Source organism: Limulus polyphemus, unplaced genomic scaffold (genome assembly GCF_000517525.1).
Source record: "Limulus polyphemus unplaced genomic scaffold, Limulus_polyphemus-2.1.2 Scaffold946, whole genome shotgun sequence".
Classification (NCBI taxonomy): Eukaryota; Metazoa; Arthropoda; class Merostomata; order Xiphosura; family Limulidae; genus Limulus; species Limulus polyphemus.
In genome coordinates this window covers 267,074-286,716 of record NW_013666556.1, presented here as the reverse complement: position 1 = coordinate 286,716, position 19,643 = coordinate 267,074, and the positions used below count along the sequence as shown (strand labels likewise).

General features: G+C 31.5%; 1 protein-coding gene across 3 annotated transcripts in view; it reads left to right on the top strand.

The window, feature by feature from the left end:
- The first annotated feature begins 1,563 nt into the window (after nt 1-1,563).
- The window catches only part of LOC106461374 (wiskott-Aldrich syndrome protein family member 3-like), a 45,116-nt gene continuing 27,036 nt past the window's right edge, over nt 1,564-19,643 (top strand). For all 3 annotated transcript variants that reach the window (XM_013921191.2, XM_022388320.1, XM_022388321.1), the window contains exons 1-3: nt 1,564-1,708; nt 12,606-12,924; nt 14,296-14,449. In XM_013921191.2, coding sequence (XP_013776645.1) covers nt 12,627-12,924; nt 14,296-14,449 — 452 coding nt within the window. In that variant the 5' untranslated portion in view covers nt 1,564-1,708; nt 12,606-12,626. The remainder of the gene's footprint in view (nt 1,709-12,605; nt 12,925-14,295; nt 14,450-19,643) is intronic.

Genomic DNA, 19,643 nt, shown 5'->3' with positions numbered 1-19,643 from the left:
TACTACTTATAATGGTCCCTAAATAATAATAAAAAATAAATTACAGTGAAAGCAATGAAGATTTTGTAGGTTTGGAACCAAACTAAATAACAGTAAACCTTTTTTTTGATTTACGGTACGTATTTTCTTATTTTGATGTTTTGAGCTCTTTTGTGTTTAGAACAATATACGCCCCCCCAGTGGCACAGCGGCATGTCTGCGGACTTACAACGCTAGAATCCGGGTTTCGATACCCGTGGTGGGCAGAGCACAGATTGCCCATTGTGTAGCTTTGTGCTTAATTACAAACAAACAAGAACAATATATACAAATTTTTAAAGTATCAAATTGAATTTTTGTTCAATAAAAATCTTTCAAATGCGGCTTTAGCTTCCCCCCCCCAAAAAAAAACTTTGTCTTCAAAATAAGGGTGCGTCTTATATTCCGAAAAATACGGTAGTTTTATTTATTAAAACACAAACAATATGCACTAAAGCAGAAGTTAATATTGTTGCAAATTATTTATTTTACTAGCCGTCCTTAACCGGCATTGCCCAGGTATTACCAAATACCTGAACAGAGGGCCAATATTTAGCTATTTTCAAATTAATATTTCGTTTTCATGTAACAATACATGTCAAATGAATAAAAGTATTAAGACTGAAAAAGTATGAATAAGAAGTTAGTACAAACAAACATTTAAATAGAATCACTTCCACCAATAAGATCAATTCTAACAATTTTATGCGTGATTTCTTTTTTAAAATTAAAACAATAACAGTTTTGTAAAAACAGGTTAAAAAAACGTAGTCCAGAATAAAACCTAAACTCTTTTCCAGCCTCTATTTAATTAGTATAATTAATCACTTTCTCAGCTAGCGAAACTACTCAACTAATTTTGTAATATAAAATCAGAGACAATTTCTATGACAAGCACTAACACCTAAAGATGCTAACTTCTATAATAAACTATGTAAATTGCACAAAATGATGATCGGCAATTGCCTTTTCTATTACATTGTACTACGCTTAAAAATAATCAAGAAATTAATAGTTACATTAAACATACCATTACATACAGCTCAGGTGGTATCAGCATTTTAAAAATTGCGAGTACCCCGGTGGTTCAGCAGTAAATCTGAAAACTTATAACGCTAAAAATCAGGTTTCGATACACATGGTGGGCAAAGCACAGAAAGCCCATTCTGTTGCTTTGCACTTAACAACAAACAAACAAATAAAACTGTGAAAAACTTTTATTTTATTATATTATTTATATTATAGTATATAACACAATTATGAAACACGTAGAACTTTGATAACAATAATAGAGATTTAAAGTGGGAGTCTTAAGCATTATTTGTTTAAGAAATAGTAACTGAAATTTATTAATTTTATTTGCATCTTTTTGGGTTGGGGCTATGATTTTTTTCTATTTTAATAAACAGATAAACCAAAGGTTACTGATTGACATTTCTCGAAGGAATTAGCTAGAATTCAATTAGTTTTTTCCCTAGCGGAGAAGCACCAAATTGTCTCGTATAAGTCATTATAAGACCCGAGACTATCATCTTTCGGAAAAGCTATAGTATCACTATCAGTGCTTAATTTATAATAAACAGAAGCACAATTCTTGTAGTGTATAGTTTATACTTAAATTAATATTTCAAGTTTAGATTGCTTTGAATTAACTGAAAATGTTTATATATGCTTACCATCTATCACTTTGGTAAGTTTGACTAACAGATTTTCTGCATGCTTTTTTCATATTTATTGTAATATGTGTGAAACTGAAACATTTGTTTTGACTCGTTTAACTTGTCTCAATGTCAGTCAGTTATTTTAATAAGAAGTAACTTTAAAATCTATTTGTAAGCTTAGTATTTAATTAGCAAGAAAAATAGCTCAAGCTAGAGTAATTTGAATAAAAGATTAATTAAACACCTATACCTTCATGCCATTATTGATATTAATGAATTATATTGTTAATATTAAATTGAACGTTATATTTCCTGCACACTGCACATTTTGAAAAGAAATTGAAATAAAAGACTATGGTTTCCACTTCCACTGTTCCAATGAAAATTATTAGAATGTGTTGGGGCTGTAGTATAATATGAATTTATTTACTTTCATGTAGTAGCAACAACTGTGTATTAATAATAATATTATACATAGTGAATAGTATATTCACCCATACAGTTGAAATTTGTGACAGACTTATTCTTCAGTATGTAATGTAAGCACAGAATAGGCCAAATTCAAATTAACAGTAAAGAAAGATCAAGAAGATGGGTTAGAAATGATTGTAAATTAAACACTGAACAGTTGCTGGCAGTGAACTTTTTTCAGAGTTTATTTTACTAATGTTTCTTAACTAAATAAGTGTAAACTGGAAGGGGAAGTTTATTATTATGCCAGCCGTGAACTGCTGCCAACTATGGAGTATGAATGACAATAAAGTTGTTACAAAAGTTTCTTGTATTCTAATACATGTAGTGAATAGGAATAGAATACATGTTAAGTTGGTAAATTAAAATATTACAACATTTACGGCTCTCTGTTTTGAAAATAAAAGTATTGGAATACTACAGAATATCATATTTTAATCAATAATGTGTAATGTACACAGTACTGTAAAGTAACATCCAGCAGAAAAAAACAAACAAAATTGAAGAATGTTTACCCATGGAAGTGGAAAAAACTATTGCATTATCATTTATAATTTACAAGGAATATTTTTGGCTTTAATATGTTGTAACAATTCCTTTGTAAAATAGCAACAGTTTCTTCACTCATGTTTTTATTCACTTATTTTTTATACAGAAAAATAAGAACTTATATAGTAAAGTGAGACTAAACATTGTTTGAAAACTTGCCTCAACTTATGCTAAAATATTATGATCCCTAACCAGAGAATAGCACTTGTATGGATGCCAATATAACAACCCTTTATTCTATATTAGGAATAACCAAAATGCTATTACCAAGATTCGTATAAACAAGACAGTATTTATTTGATCTTTTCTTAAATGAAACAAAATATACTCATAGTTCAAAATGCTATTATCAGAGTTTACAAACAATGCATCTTACTTTCAAAGAACTTTTAACTTAATAATATAATCTTGAAACAACTTCAAAACTTCTAATTCAACTATGTAACTTAGGCACAACTTCAGCAGTATAAGTTTGGCACAAGAAAGTAAGAAAAAAAACCAGTAAAAAAAAGGAACAGAAAACTTCAAAATTCATTCACAAATCTGTTTGATTGTACAACACTCACAAACTTTTAGATTAATTATAACTCGTGGCACTTTTAAATTTTCAATCAATATCCAATGTTTTCTATGTTCTGGAGTGTGTGACATATATGTTGTTAATTGTTATTTTTTTTCTTTTATTCTTTTATTTGCTACCAGGTTATAAGATTACAGATCAATTTGGGATGAGTATTGGCTGTTAACAAAATATCTGATAAATTTATTTATATAAAGTCACAATAATTTACATACAGTCAAGTACTATAGCTATCAACACAAAGACTCATTGTCAGTCATTTTTGTTTTATTTTAAAAATAGTATTACTGTACTATCTCTAATGATGTAACTAGCATTATGCATAAAAAAACTCAAGACGAAGCTCAAATAAATGATAAAGAGGTTTGTAAATATGAAAATAATAGACAAAAGTGAAGGAATGCCATCTTACACTCCTCCCCTTTATTTAAAAAAGTGATAGATTTAAGCACTTCATACACGAGTCCAATTTTCATATGAATTGTACTTTATGAACAAATTGGCACTAGGCACCAATTATGGTGCTATCTTTACACAAATTGGGGCTGGTTTACCCAAAGTTCAATTCTACTTACCAGAATGAAAGAAAAATGACTTATTTTGTATTATATATTACATGCTTTATTTCTCTTTCTGCTTTGGCTTGGATTCTGAATACCAGAACACTAGAAAAATACTTGTTTGTATTTATGTTACATATTTATCTTCCTGCTCTGGCTCAGGTTCTGCTTACTATAACAGTATTGAAACAAAAATGTGTGTTTACTGATGTCTCAATTAATTATTTTAGTCCCAGATATTATTGTAAAAACATTGTTGAACCATATGCATATGTCACAGCTTGATACGTTTACTTTATTCATACTTCAAAACTATAGCCGAGTGATTAACTCGATGAAAGGATATAACCAGTTACCTATGATCATTGATTATGTTGATTAATGTCATGTTAAGTATTTGACTGATCAAATAATATTTTCAGTTATTCTTACCACCCATGGATGAATAACTAATTACTGTAAATTGAATGTGATAGATTCACTTGAATGTGCATGGAGTTGGTCCATTGGATTTTATGACATGCTCATTAGTCTGTGATGATTTCTTTGACAGGTCTATTCCCAGTTGTTATTAATTTATGTTTGGGGTTTGATACTTCATCGCAATCTCAGAAATGCTACTCATCTCTCTGCACTACAAAGAGCTATTACTTTTTGTATACTGTCACATAAATTACTGTGCACAACCCAAGCCTTGAACAAAGCTCCTACCTTTACATGTTTCAGTGTGTATTGAGTCAGCCTATGATGTAATTATCATAGGACTTACATTAGACTGTAGCCCTCTACCAGTAGGAAGGTGAAACATCTTTCATTGGCAGTAATCCCCATGAGCACTAGCATTTTAACACAGCCTTATTCTTTCCTTAGCACTGCTTTTCTTCAGATATGGCATTGTCATAAGATTTACTGAAATTTCTACACTTATTGTTTTAATCTTTTATTATTATTTGTCATGTAGTCTTTCTTGATCGTATGAAAAATGATACTAAGTTTTAAACTTATTGGCTACAACTTTCCTTTAGCTTATCTTCAATTTGATTTTTTTTTAATCAACTTTGTACTTTGAGTCATGTCCCATTATTTCTTTTTGTGTTTACTTCAAAGTATGGATTTTATCCAGTACTCTTTAAGGTCTTCATTAGTTTTATGTACTATTGCTATACCTGGCTCATTCTATTTTAACTATAAAAACTTCCATCTTATAAGTATTTTACAAAAACAGACCACTACAACATCAGTTTCATGAATTAACTTGATTATTTATTTATGTTCCCACATTTCTGACATTTCACAAGGTTTAACACTCCGTCACAGAGGACATCCAATACTGTCTTGATAACTGGAGACCCTCACAGTCAGTGATATTAGTGCCATTGTGCACCACATGGTTGGTTTTATTTTGATCTCAGACCCAGGTTCCCCAACATCCTACTTCTATTAACTGTTACTTCAGTTGAGTCTACCCTATCTTGTGTTTCCCCAATGTTGTTTCCATGCCTGCTTTAATTTTTCAATCCATCTTCCCTACAGTGATCAGGTAGTTCCATTTTTACCCTTCAATGTTGTATTCAACAGTTGTGTCTTTTGTTTTCTTTTTTCTGAAGTAATTTTTTGCAGTGTCTGGGGCCCCCATGTTGCAAAACCTCATTCACCTGAATTTTTTTTTTCAGTTTATGGATATTATCTTTTTCCATCTATTCATCTTCATTTCTTACTCAACTTTTTCTATTCATTCATGTGTTTCCTATGGAGTTTTTCCATCATGATTGTATCAGCTTTACTGAAGCAACTTGTACACACCTGTTTTCCATTTTGCCCTCATTTTCTCCAATTTTTGTCCCAGTTTCTTTGATTTGGCTTCTTTATTTATGAGATGGACCTAGTCAGGTTGCCTTACTTTATAACTTTTGCTTCTCTCAATCTTCTCTTCAGGTCATCTGTCTTGCATCATTTTTTACAATGTGCTTTTTTTGGGGAGATATTTCTTATACATTGGCATCTCTTCTCATTTAGTTTCTTGCCCTTGGGACCATAGAGTCCCACCAGATTTCTCATCATATGGTCCAATCATTTTCATTGTATCCAGTAGTTTTGTTTTACTTTGAGGTTACATTCTTGAGGCTTGTTCCACTACTCTATGGACATTTGGCCTTTACTTGGCTGTTCCAGTGTGGCTTTATTGTGACCTTCTTCAGGAGTAATCTCATTTTGGGAGACTGGTTTAGCTCTCTCTTTCAGTCTCAACCCTCACCCTGTATTTTATTCACTTGGGGTCTCTCTCACTTTGTAAGTGGGGTAGGCTCAGTCAGTAATGTCTTTGTGACATGAAGATTTTGATACCAGGGCTCTCTTGTCTCTTTGAGTTTTTGGAGGACTTTTCTCTTGATTCTCTTGCTCCTCTTGGATATGTTCATGTGTGTGCTCTTTTTGTGGATTCCTCTGACCTGTCAGTTCAGGCATCTTAAGAGATATACTATTTTTTTCATTTTTTGTGGTCATGGTGCATATGGAGCATTTAAAGGTTTGTAAGTCAGTCTGTATGCTCCTCCTGCTTACATATGTAGGTTTCTACATCCATGGTGCATATAGTATATGTAGCACTTTATGTTGGCTTTGCACTTGATTACAACCAATCCTACAACCACACCTTTCCATTGCGTCCATTTTGGTGGGGTGCAGTTCTGAGTACCTGATCCATTTCCAGCATCTGGTCTCCAGGGTCGAGGTTTCTTTGTCATCAAACTGGTTGCTATCCTTCAGGCTTGTCATCATCAGATGTCTTGTCTGTCTGTTCCATTCAGTCACCTCAGTTGTTTTTTTCTCCCTCCAACAGGGAGGTACTTGTTCCTAGGACTCCCCCCCCCCCTTGACCCTAGACTTTCTCTTTTAGCCCATGACCACCATGTTCAGTTGTCAATCTATCATGTCACAAATGCTCACATCCTGGTGGTGGTTTGACTATCTCCCTTAGGCCTGGACCCTTTCTACTGAGTGGTTTCTCCATTCTTTAGTGTTTTCAGTAAATTGCACCAACTGTGACTGCTCCATCACCACTGTGTTTTCACTTCCTCTGTTTGGTAATGAGTTTTGAACCTTCAATAGTTAAAGTAGGATGAAAATAATGAAGAAAAAAAGGTGTAAAGAGGGTTATAGTGTGGGAACAAGGTGCAAATGTAGTTTTAACGACTGGTTAAACTGTTATTTATGTAATGCCCTAAGTATAAGAAATAAAATAGATGACTTTAGAGCACTGTTAAAACAGGAGATTTTGATATATGGGAATAGCTGAAACATGGCTAAATGAAGATAGATTTGATGACAGGAATTTCTTTGAAATACAAGGATGTAGGCTGTTTAATAGGGATAAAGTATTATACTAATAAAGTGTGAAGGTGTGGCTTTATATATAAAATGTGAGTTACAGCCTGTTCAAGTTGCAGACATCAAGGTACTTTTCTGTTATACCCCTGCACTATTAAGCCAAACATTTAAGAACCAATTATATTAGTTTGTTCTCACACTAAAACAGGTTAATTACATTGTTTTATCAAATAAATAGAATCTAAAAACTAGTTTATTGTATTTTCATGTTTTTAAGGATTAAGTTGTTTACTTGAACTTAGATCCATTAGTTTAAACTCAGGCTATAGTTACAGGTAGGTTATAATATAAATCAAGCTGAATACATTGTATAATTAACATCATGTATACATCAAAGACTAGTTATTGTTACTTCTAATAAAGTTCTATTTCTAAGTTCTGTATAATTAAAGATAAACTTTATTACTTTTTGAGAAGACAAACTAGTGATTTAAAAATAATATAATTGGTTCTTAAATGTTAAGCTTAACATTAACAGTTGCGGGGGTATAACGAAAAGTACCGACATCAAAGCTAATAGTAATGAAGTTCAATCTATTCAGGTTTTTGTTGATGGTTATAAGAGAAGATGAAATTAATGAGAAATTCTACAATGAGATAGAAATTTCAACTGTTAAGGAGATTATAATTATGGAAGATTTTGATTTTTAGACATATAAATTGAGAAATGTTAAAGTCATGAGGGAATGAGTTTTTAGAAACTGTTCAGGATTATTTTCTTAAACAATTGGTTAGAAAACTTACAGAGAAGAGCATGCTATTTCAGATTTACTGTTAACTTCTAATAAAGAAATAGTTGTTAGGGTAGAGACTGAGGAACATATGGGTTCAACTGATCATTGCTCAAATAGATTTGGTGCTTAGCTGGCTATGGAAATAAGGAATATTAAGATTTTGGTTCCAAATTAAAAAAAAACAAACTTTGAAGAGATGAGACAAGAATTATCTGTTGTGAATTGGGCAACTGAATTAGTCGGATATCCTGATCAAATGTGGAAAAATTAAAAATAAATTTTTGAATATTTAAGATAGGCAAATTCCTTATAGACTAAAAAAGCAGGTTGATTCACAAAGGGTACAAAGAATAAATTAAAGAAAAGCATTAAAATATAAGAAGTTTAAATGGACTGCAATGATGGAACACTTGGAGAGTTATAGAAGATAAAGTATAGAAAAGAAAAAGGTTGGTTGAAAATGTGAAAAAAATACTAGTAAGGATTTCTCCAAATACTTTAAGAGTAAGCAAAATGGGAGTAGAGCCTTTGAGTGATGATACAAGAATGCTAATATCTGACGATTATGAAATGACTAGCTTATTAAATTCTACTTTTTTCTTCAGTTTTTACTAATGAAGATTTAACCAATTTTCCTCAGTTTTCAATTGCTAGATGGAAACAAGGTTAAACATGATAATCACATTAATTCTGAGATTGTTAAGAAAAAATTGAAAAAGTTTAAAGAATGATGAAGCACCTGGGCCAGATATTATTTCCCAAGAGTTTCAAAAGAGGTTAAGGATTGGATATATGGGCCACTTGCCATTATTCTAAGTCCTTGAATAGCGGACAGGTGCTAGAAGATTGAAAGTTGGCTAATGTTACTCCTCATTGTACAAGTAATTATAGGCCTATTACTTTTATATCAGTGGTGGGAAAAGTTTTTCAAATTTTGATAAAAGGTGCTTTGGAAAGTCATTGAACAAAGTTTAAACTTTTTTTGGATAGTCAGCATGGTTTCACCAGGGAAAAATCTTGTATTACTAATCTTTTAACATTTTTTGAATTGGTTACTGTTTATGTGGATATGGTATATCTGGATCTTAAGAAAGCATTTGACAAAGTACCATGTAAAAGGCTTGTTAAAAAAGTTATGGGGAATAGGTTTGCTCATTGGATAGAAAACTGGCTAGATGAAAGAAAGCAGAGGGTTGTTATAAATGGAGTTCAGTCACACTGGATTAATGTTATGAGTGGGATATCTTAAGGCTCAGTCTTAGGACCTTTGCTCTTTTTGATTAACATCAATGATATAAATGAAAGAATGGTCAATAGATAATTTAAGTTTGTTGATAATGTTAAATTTTGGGTGTTGCTGGCTGTGAGGAAGATGGTACTGCCATACAAAAGATTTGGAGTATTTGGTGAGTTGGGTGAATAAATGGCAGTTGGTTGTTAATTATAATAAATGCAATGTAATGCATATGGAATATCACATTTTGAATTATAAATATAATTTTGAGGAGAATAATCTTAGAAGTGTTATGAAAGAAAGAGATCAAAATCATGAAGCAGTAGCCAAGATTATGAATCACATCCTGTCTATTTTGAAACAAGTATCTTCCTCTGTTTGCATTTCTCCAGTGATTTAATGCAACACTGAAGTCAAACTTTCAATTGGGCCACCTTCTAGTTTGATCATCAGAAGATCATCCACTCGCTCAGATGACAATATATTTCTAGCTGCTGCCTTAACTTGATTCTATGCACTAAATTCACAGTCAGCAGTGTGGATGGGAGCAGTTAAAGCCAGCAGTGCTAAAATATGCAAATTAGGAAACTGCTTTTTGTGATACTGGTTGATCAGTCCCCATAAATTACCCGTATTATCTCTTGGGTAGCCAGCTTTTACTTCTAAAGGTTTTACCAAAAACCGTTCTTGCCTTGTGGCTTCAGCATCAATGATTGGTTCTACTGTCACAATACTATTAGCAGTCTTTTTGGCAGGTTTAGACATCTTAGACTTTCCATGTTGACTGATTAATGATTCAAGCTGCTCATTACCCTATGTCTGCAGGTCCTTCTGAGAACAGAATGATATTGGTCTCATTGCAAAGTACACCAAAGGCATACATGATATTACTGTGATCATTTGGAAATCTTTAATCAATTTTCTCCAAGATGGCATCAACAAATTTCTCTCCGATAGAGTCAGTATTTTGTTTACCTTGCAAAATGTGGTTCCCTTTAGATGTAAGTTTTCTCTTTTCACCAGTAGTCAGATGATCATTGTGTAGCTGATGGAAGTAGTACTCCACTTTGTGGTTCCCTTTAGATGTAAGTTTTCTCTTTTCACCAGTAGTCAGATGATCATTGTGTAGCTGATGGAAGTAGTACTCCACTTCACCACATTTTATTGTATTTAAAGCAGTTTTACATTTCTCCACTGAAACTTGAATTAAGCTAACATCCAGGTCAGATTTTTAAAATACCAGATATAACTGATACAACTGGTAAAATATCCATTATCTTATTGCTATGAGACTTTTTTTGCCAAAAACTTTGGATTTGGCATCCTTGTTGGTTGTGAAAAAAGTTAATAAGAGAGTCTAAACACTTATACACAGTTTGCACAGCCACACAGACAGACAACAACCTCACTTCATGGACTTCTTTAATTTTCAGTGTTAGCTCACTAAGCAAATTTTGAATATCTGCAAGTCTTGTAGTACGATTGGATGATGCTTTGAAAAGAAATAGGTTATACCAGTCAGCATACTTTGGTATTCAAATAAGTAGGGAACTTCATCTATTGTTTGGGATGTCACTAAAGCTAAGTGACACAATGGTAGTTCAAGATCATTGGGTTTGTCTGAGCATGTACCTAGTGACATCTTCACCTGTCCCTATCATAACTTTGGCTCCATCAGTACCAAGCCACATTTCTTTGAAGGGAGAAAGCTGCTTTGCATTCATAACACCTGAAAGTTCTTCATGAAATGCTTTATCTTTTGCATTGTGAACCTCTCAATTGCACAAAAAGTTAGTTGAGGGCTTCAGTGACTCTGGGTCCAAAATCCTTTTGTACATAACCAACTTTTTAATTCCAATATCAGTGCTCTCATCAGATAAAATGCTCACATATGTAGATCTCAACAGTTTATTATCAAATTCTTTATGAATGACTATAGCAATTGACTCAAGCCTTTCACATGCAGACTTATCTGAACAGTATGTTACTTTTTTCCCCATTTTCAGGCAGGCCTAACACTTGCAGACAACTGAGTTCCTCAAATAACGTTAGGAGATTCATATTTGGTAATAACAATATCCTCTTTTGCTAACCAGAACACAACTTTAAGTGCAAGTAAAATACTATTCTCTTTTTCTTAAGTCACATTTTGTACAACTTTCTGAAATTCAGGAATCATAGACTTGGCCAGTACTGCAGTCTTTTGGTCATTACTGTCAACATGATGCATTAATGTGCTAGTTCTAATTTTTCATACAAATTTTGTATGTCATGATTTTTTTATCTCAATCGTAATGTAGCAATTTAAAATCTTTCAGCCAACCAACTTGAAAAATTACACATGGACTTTACAGAAAATGCTGATTCAGTTTGTGGGGTTTCAGGGGCAGGCATAGGATCCCGCATACTCATGTCCACTCCAGTTTTACACTATGTGTCTCCCTCATCTTCCAATTTGCTTTTCTTTTGAGTTGATGGCCCCAAAAAAACTGAGAAGTGTTCTTTCTTTTTGCTTCACTTCACTGCAATCAAATATTTTGTTTCAGTGACATCACTACATGAAACTATCGTATCTATTGATCTAGCAAGAACCATAGCCAATGAAAATCAATTTTACATCCGTAACCATGTTTATGTGTTAATGAATTAGACATTCTTGTGGCACGAGAGGAAAGTTGGTAGGGGTATGGACAAAATTTGAAGGCTCCTCAAGACCAATCTAGGGGAAATTCAACATGTCATCTTTAGTTTTTTGTTGCAATGGTGGAAGGGTATGTCCTCAGCAGAATGTTGATTGAATAGATTGGTTAAGGCCACATCTGGTGTATTGTATTCAGTCTTTAGCTCCTTACCTCAGAAAGGACATTAAATTATTGGAAAGAGTTCAGAGGAGATCTATTAGGATGATACCTGAGATGGAATAGAAGAGGATGGGTTAAGATCTCTGAAGAGTTAGAGGGAGATCTGATTGAAGTGTTTGAGATTGATAAGGGAATTGATAATGTTGATGTGTCTTTGATTTTCATATTTAATGTTGAGAATGGTAAGACAAACGTAATTTTGGCAAAAAAAATCATCTTTGGCTCTGATGCCTTGAGCTTCTTTTGCATCAGAAGAGCAGCTATATGTAGAATTGACAATTCTGTGGCAAAATGTGTTGAGAAATAATTAAGTTTAATAGTATTAGATGATATTTACTTTGATTTCTCCATACATGAGTTTTTTCTTGTGATCATACCTGAAATAAGTAGGTGTGTTGGATCTAAGTAGTAAATAGCTTGTTTTTGCTTGCATTTTTTTCTCTTGTGAAGTCAAATCCGTAAAATGATTTTGAGAATAGAATTGTATGTTTCTTTTTGTAAGTAAACTTATTACTGTAACTTCCTGGTGTAAATATATATATTTTTTTCTAAGATTGCATTTGGGACAAGAAAGATGCCACTACTCCAACATCTTATTAAACCTGTCTATATTAGTCGTGGAACCCTTAATTTGGAAGATAAGGGTCTACCAACTGTTGCTTTACATGTAGAGAATGAACTTGAATGGGTTACGAATGGAACTCTGTCGAACATTATTTGCCAACTATCATCTTTGTCCAAGCATGCAGATAATATGTTTAGTACCCTCCTTAGAGAAGCATCTCTGCTTGTGGAACGATCAAATGAGTTACAAGCACGAATAGACAAATTGGCTGTGAAGGTGACACAATTAGACTCTAGTGTGGAGGAAGGTAGGTTCATGAAAGTTTACAAGTTAAAATAGAGTTGATATACATATGAAGTACAGTATATATTTTAAAATTTGTTTTTGAAATGTTTAAAACTACTAGACAAAGCATCAAACAGGAATTAAGGAATACCTACTATGTACACAATTATTTACACCATTATAATGTCAACGGAGGATAAAAAAATGAAGTTAGCATCTGTCACATTATAGTATTAGACTTGAACAAGTTCAAAGAAGGTTATGTTTGCAGGCTTAGTTTTCCATTTTTGTTCCATTTTTTTAATTCACCTAAACTTCAGTTTTTATAAGTGTAGCTGATATTTAGACACAGATATTTATGAAAAATATTTTTTTCACTTTGTCCTGAATAGCCATAAAGTTTCTTTGGAAGTTATTCACATTATACTTAATGTACATGTAAAATATGCACCAAAACCATTAATCCCTATTTATTAAACATCTTGCCTCCTGAGAGCTTTTAATTAAATGGTTAATAAAGTTTTTTTTTTCAAATATTAATCTTTTTTCTTTTTCATTCCAATTACAAAAGGAAAAACTTTGAAATAAAAAGGTTAATTCAATTTATTAAAGAAATTAGTATTACAGAAATAATTTTTTTTTAATTACTGGTAAGGGAGAATTTTCTGGATTTCTTACATGATATGTATGTAGTTACTCCTCAGTCTCAAATTATTTATTTCTTCAACATACAATTCACCACAAATAGAACATTTTAAAATATGAATTGCATTTTTAGCATTACATTCAAAATAATTTTCCATCGTAAATAATTCTTGCCCACTTTGGTTCAAAAATTGAACTTCCTAGTTCAAACATATATATATATACACACACACACATATGTAGATAATTTGAGACTTAAAGTGTTGATGCACAGTGAGTAGATTTCATTACATGAAGCTAATACAGTGAAACCCTGATTTTACGCACCCCAGTTTAATGCAACTTCGGATATAACGCGATGGGTCATTAACTCTTTCGACATGGGCTTGGTCACTGGGACTGACCTCATAATCATAACCTTATTATAGTTTACATACTAATAATTTTTAATATTTTAAGTGTATCTTTACAAAACCCCAATTTAGCGTGACCCCGCTTGTTTTGCGATGAAATTTTATGGACCTCAGTGATAACGGGGCTGCACTGTAATTTGAATTTAAAAGGTTCTGTTTGTTAAGAATTACAATTAACTAAAGATATTTGATATTATTTAATAAATGTGTTATACATGCATGTTGAAATGTAGTGTAAATAAGGTAGAAAATATTCAATTATGTTTAAGGATATTTTGACAGATATTCAAAACTATTTAGAACACTTTAAATAGGTTTTTTGTTTTTTATTATAGTCTCACTCCAGAATATCCACTTGAGAAAGGCATTTAAGAGTAGTGTAATATATGATCAAGAAGTTGTGGCACGTGATACCATCCCTGTGGCTATGAGTGAAACACATGAGGAATGTGCTAAACCACCCCCTTTGGATAAATTAAATCCATATAGGTAAGTCACTTTGTTCTCATAGTGAGAATATAGATATTAACCCCACGTCCACAGGTGGGAGTCAAAGTGTGCATGTCACATATTTTACGAAGTTACATTCAAAAGTTAATTAAACAACTTTATTTTTGATACATTTCAGTAGACTTGACATAAACTCTTAGTGTATAATTCAGATTTGAATATTATATAATTTTAATTTCTTAATTTAAAAATGAAATATTTATATAAATTCTCAATCTTCACATCTATGTGTTACGTGATGCCTCTCTGCTCTGAATTCCTTCCCTTTTGGAGGTTTTTTTTCTTTTTTTATATTAGTGTCAGAATGTTCATCAGTTAATAACACCAACTACAGATATTAACAAGCCAGAATTTAAAATAAGAACCTCTGACTTTATTTTCTGAGATATCAATAAATTGGTTACATGCACCATAGAAAATCTTTCCAGCTCTTTATGCTTCTGAAATTATTTATATACTCATGCTAACTTGTCAGCAGTACATGCTTATAACCAACAGAAAGTTGGAAAGCCAGGTCAATAACGGTAGTTTTGAGGTAGTTTGTTTTACTCTTTAAATTATTCTTGTGCTTACAAATGCATATTTGAAAGCTATGTGAATTATTTTTTGGACAATTAATGTAGTGCAAGAAAAAATCTTATTGAAGCATGTTCTTGAGTCCAAGTAGGTCTATAACCAGTGGTAAATGTTAAAGTTTTTGTTTTTATGTATATTTATTTAGTTATTGATATATGTTGTTGTAAGCTATTTTTAAATATTGTAATTTGTTAGCTAAAGGGTGTATGACACCTAGAAAGTTTCTATACAGGGTCCATTGGACTGATCCCATGCATCTAGAGAGATTTGTGTTATTACATTGAACATCAGTGTGTGTAGATACATTCACAAGAATATTCTTACTTGATGTATTTTAACAATGAAAAAAATAATAAAACTTATTAGTGATTTGTACAAGTTATAAAAATCCTGGAAAGTAATGGAATTTTGTAAACAACGTTTTAAGTACTGGAAATCCTGGAAAATTGGTGGTTTTTATTAAAAGGCCTTAAATCTAACTCCAACACTCCTACAACACCATTTTTGTTGATGAAAATCCATACTATTGAGTTTATCTCAATTTTGCAGAAATGTTCTTCACAAAATGTGACTCATGAAATTAAATGATCTGACTTGAAACACTGGTCAATAACAGGCTCTGAACTATACATCTTTCCAAGCAAACATGTGTCAGTTGATTATTGTTGAAATCATGTGTCAGTGTAATATAAGCTCAAACACATTTGGAGTAAATTTGAAATCATAAAATTGTTGACAGGATAAAAACATGTACATTTGAGAATTTTCCTAATTCCATCTTCAGCATAAACACTTAAAGTAGTTAAGTTTCTAGCCTAATTTCTTCATCAGTTACTGCCTGAAATTTGCTAATAAAGAGGGAAAAGAGAGAGAGAGAAAGATAAGTTCAAGTAGCAAAAATATAATAGAATGAGTGTCAAAAACCTATCCAATGTGCATGAAATAGCAAAATACATGTCATCAATTTATAAGGTCATCTGATATTTTTACAATGATCAATATTGGCCAGTATGTATGAAAAAAGAGGAAAAATTTAATAATTTTTTTTCTTTGTACATGTTATTGGTAGAACATTTCGTATAGGTGTTGCTGCTTTTTTTGTGTGAAATATAATTAGTTACTTAATTTTGTTGGAGTTCATGCTTTATTAAAATCAGTAAATTGTCCTTGAAAATGATTGTTTGGTCTTGTAAAGTCTTGGAATTATTTTCTATAAGCCTGTGCAAACTGTGCATAGAAGACAATGTCCTTTTATTAGTATAATTCCTTGGTCACAGTTGTACAATTTCTTACTTTTTGATCCTTGTTTAGCATTTTCCTAGAGTTAAGCAGTTTTCTTAGATGGATTCAATATATTTATGTCTTCACAGAGATACTTACTGTTTTTCTGTTGTTTCTTTTCAATCGACCGCCATTCTTTCATTTCTCAGCAGATTGACTTCAAACTTGGTACGATTATACCTTAGTCCAAAATATGCACAAACATGTTTTTTATATTTTTTGATTTAGGTTTTTTTAAGAGTTCTATGGGGTCAAAAGTCAAATAACTCCAAAATGTATATTTTGGGCTTCTGTGTGGTCATATTTATAGCAATCAAGGTGAAAATTGAAACAAATATAAATTTTAATGCACCCAACACATTGACATAGAACAAAGTAGGATTTTTTCAATTTTGAGTGTTTTTTTTTTAGATGGGTCAGAACTCACAAAAAAACATAATTTTGGGACTCTGTCATATTTTGACCAGTTTACATGGGATTTGGTACAAAGATACTTTTTTATAGGTCTCAGACATTGTCAAACAAAAATGGTGGACTTGTCCATTTTTAGTATAAATATAGGGGAGTCAAGATGCCACAAAAAACATAATTTTAGGGTTTTTTGACAATTAATTTGTTGTATTTTAGCCAATTTAAATGGGATTTGGTACATAGATACCTTTTTGCAGATCCCATATATATATATATATATATTTACACATACAAAATTTGGAATATGCTCATTTTTGGTCATTTTAGTGTGGTTAAAAGGTTAAATAAACCCATAATTTTTAAGTATTTTGGTCATATACTTAGCCTTGTTTTGACCAATTTATCTTGAATTTGGTACAAGTATACTCTTTGCGGGTTCCAAACAGAGATATAACCAATTTTGGAATTTATACTTTTGTTCAATTTTCCCGTGAGGAAAGTACAATTTGTGGTTCTTGTGAACTATTCATGCATATGTCAACCAACTTACATAAGATTTCGTACAAAGTTACCTTCTTGCAGTCCCAAGCAGTATTGTAGACAGTTTTTGATTTTTCTATTTTTCACAGTTTTCTGGTGTCAAAACTGGCCATGTCGGGATTGTGTGGCAGAGACATGTTGCATTCACCAGTGAATATTGGCCTTTTTAATTATTTAAATGCAATGGAATAAAAGTGATATATTTTATTTATTCCTAAAAGCTAAGCTTAACTTTAACATTTTATATTCAAGTAAAGTTGCAAATAATTCTTCCTCATTGATTATTTATTACTGTAAATCACCACAAGATTCTCAGCTCTGAAATCTACTTTTTGCTTTCTAGTTAATTCTTTAATTTGATTGGGCAATAAGAAAAAATGTAATAACAGCAATTAAACTCCTCAATTCAACTAAATGTGGTTCTCAAAGATACAATAAAAAGTAATGTGCTTTATAGGTGATCATTTTTAATTTAAGCTAATGTTTCTGTTTGTGATAACTGACTATTTCATCATTATTTGAACTATTTCAGTTGCAGGATGCTTATAACTAAAAAGCAGACTGTGCCATCAGAAAAAGATCATTAAAAGACGTATTTTTTTAATATCTATATATATATAAAGGTTTTGCCCTAGGAGATTTAGTGGTAAATATCAAGACATTATTGTTTCTTTTAGTCTTAAGAATTGTTTTTCTGATTTTTTTGTAAAACCAGATAGGTTTAAATGTTAGAACTTTTCAACAGTTTTAACTAGGAACAAGAAGCAAGATTTCCTTAACTCTGTCACAATCAATGATAATCTTTCAGGTGTTGAGTACATACCTTGCATATCAGATTTCAAAAGTTTAAAAATAAATAATAATTTTAATTTTTTTTTATAATCATCAAATGTAACTTGCAAAAACATGTAAAAAATGCTAAATGTTTCATTTTTGCTCAGCTCTGATGATTCTCACTGTAAACATTGTCAATTTTTTTTTCAGAATATTTCGTCCCATCACAAAGCATCATAGGATTATATTTTCTAAGAAACACTAACATCCCTTAAGAATATAATTATCCATGTTTTTTTTTCTTGCAAAATTTTTCTTCTGTTTGTGGTTTTATTATTACAGTCGTATTCCCACTCCTTTTGCTCCCACGTGGCACAGTGGTATATCTGCGCACCTCCAACACTAGAAACAGTTTTGATACCCATGTTTGGCAGAGCACAGATAGCCAATGTGTGGCTTTGTGTTTAACTACAAACAAACAAACCCACTCTTATTATGATGTGACAGCACATGGTCTGAACAGTTACTAATGAAACAGTTTTCAGTATAGTTAAGGTGATGTTGAAATACTATTGAATAAAGAAGATTATAAATTATTTATGTTGAGTGAATATAATGGTGTGAGCAGTGATTTATGGTTTCATGGGAAAGATATTAGATTAGCAGATGGGGCTTCTGATGGTATGAACAGCACAATTTAATTGGAAATTTAGAAGGCTTAGGAACCAACAACAGATTAGAGATTTTTTAATAGTTTATTTATACATTATTTTCATTTCTAAAAATAATTATTTTTGTTTAAATTATATCTCTTTGAAAGCTACAGAAATCTTTTCTCTGACAAGACATCGGGTAAGCTAAGTTTAGTAAGTATAGTAGGTGATGGAAATATGTCCGATAACTTAAATCCTTATTTATTGTTAAGTTTATCATATTTAAACAATGCACATAAATAAAAGAACTCATTATTTGTTGAAAGATATAATATAAATTAATCTTGAATATTGTTACTTTTCTGATAAAGGAAATTTGTGACATAATTGTGAAAGGTCAGGCCATAGGTTACCAATAAACCTCTATCAGTTTTTGCATTGCTTTTTCTCAATTTATTGCTCAGAAGTGGTGATTACTACAACTGGCTAAATATCAAAACAATTTTTTTAATAAATATTAGTCAAGTTGACTGGATGTGTAAAATGAAACTCATTGATCCACAATGAAAAATAAATATAATTTAAGAAAAATTATTTTATAATTTTTCCAAAACATTGTCTCACAAAAATATTTGAAAATTTTACAATGTAAAAAGAGAGAAAAAATAGTTTTTAAAGCCTAATCTAGATACTATATAGTAAGTTGGTACTAAGTTTCATATAATTTGTGTAAGTCTATCTTCTGTGAGAGGAAAAAACAACAAGGGATATCAGTAACACTCTCTTTGGTCTTGAAGGAGTTAAAACTACTCAGACTATATTTTCCTTTGATCAACAGATATTTAACAAACAAAAAAAAAGTTGAGAAATATCCTTTTAACAAAAATAATGTAGCTGTAAACAAACAAATTATCATGTGTTACATAAAAATATGTATA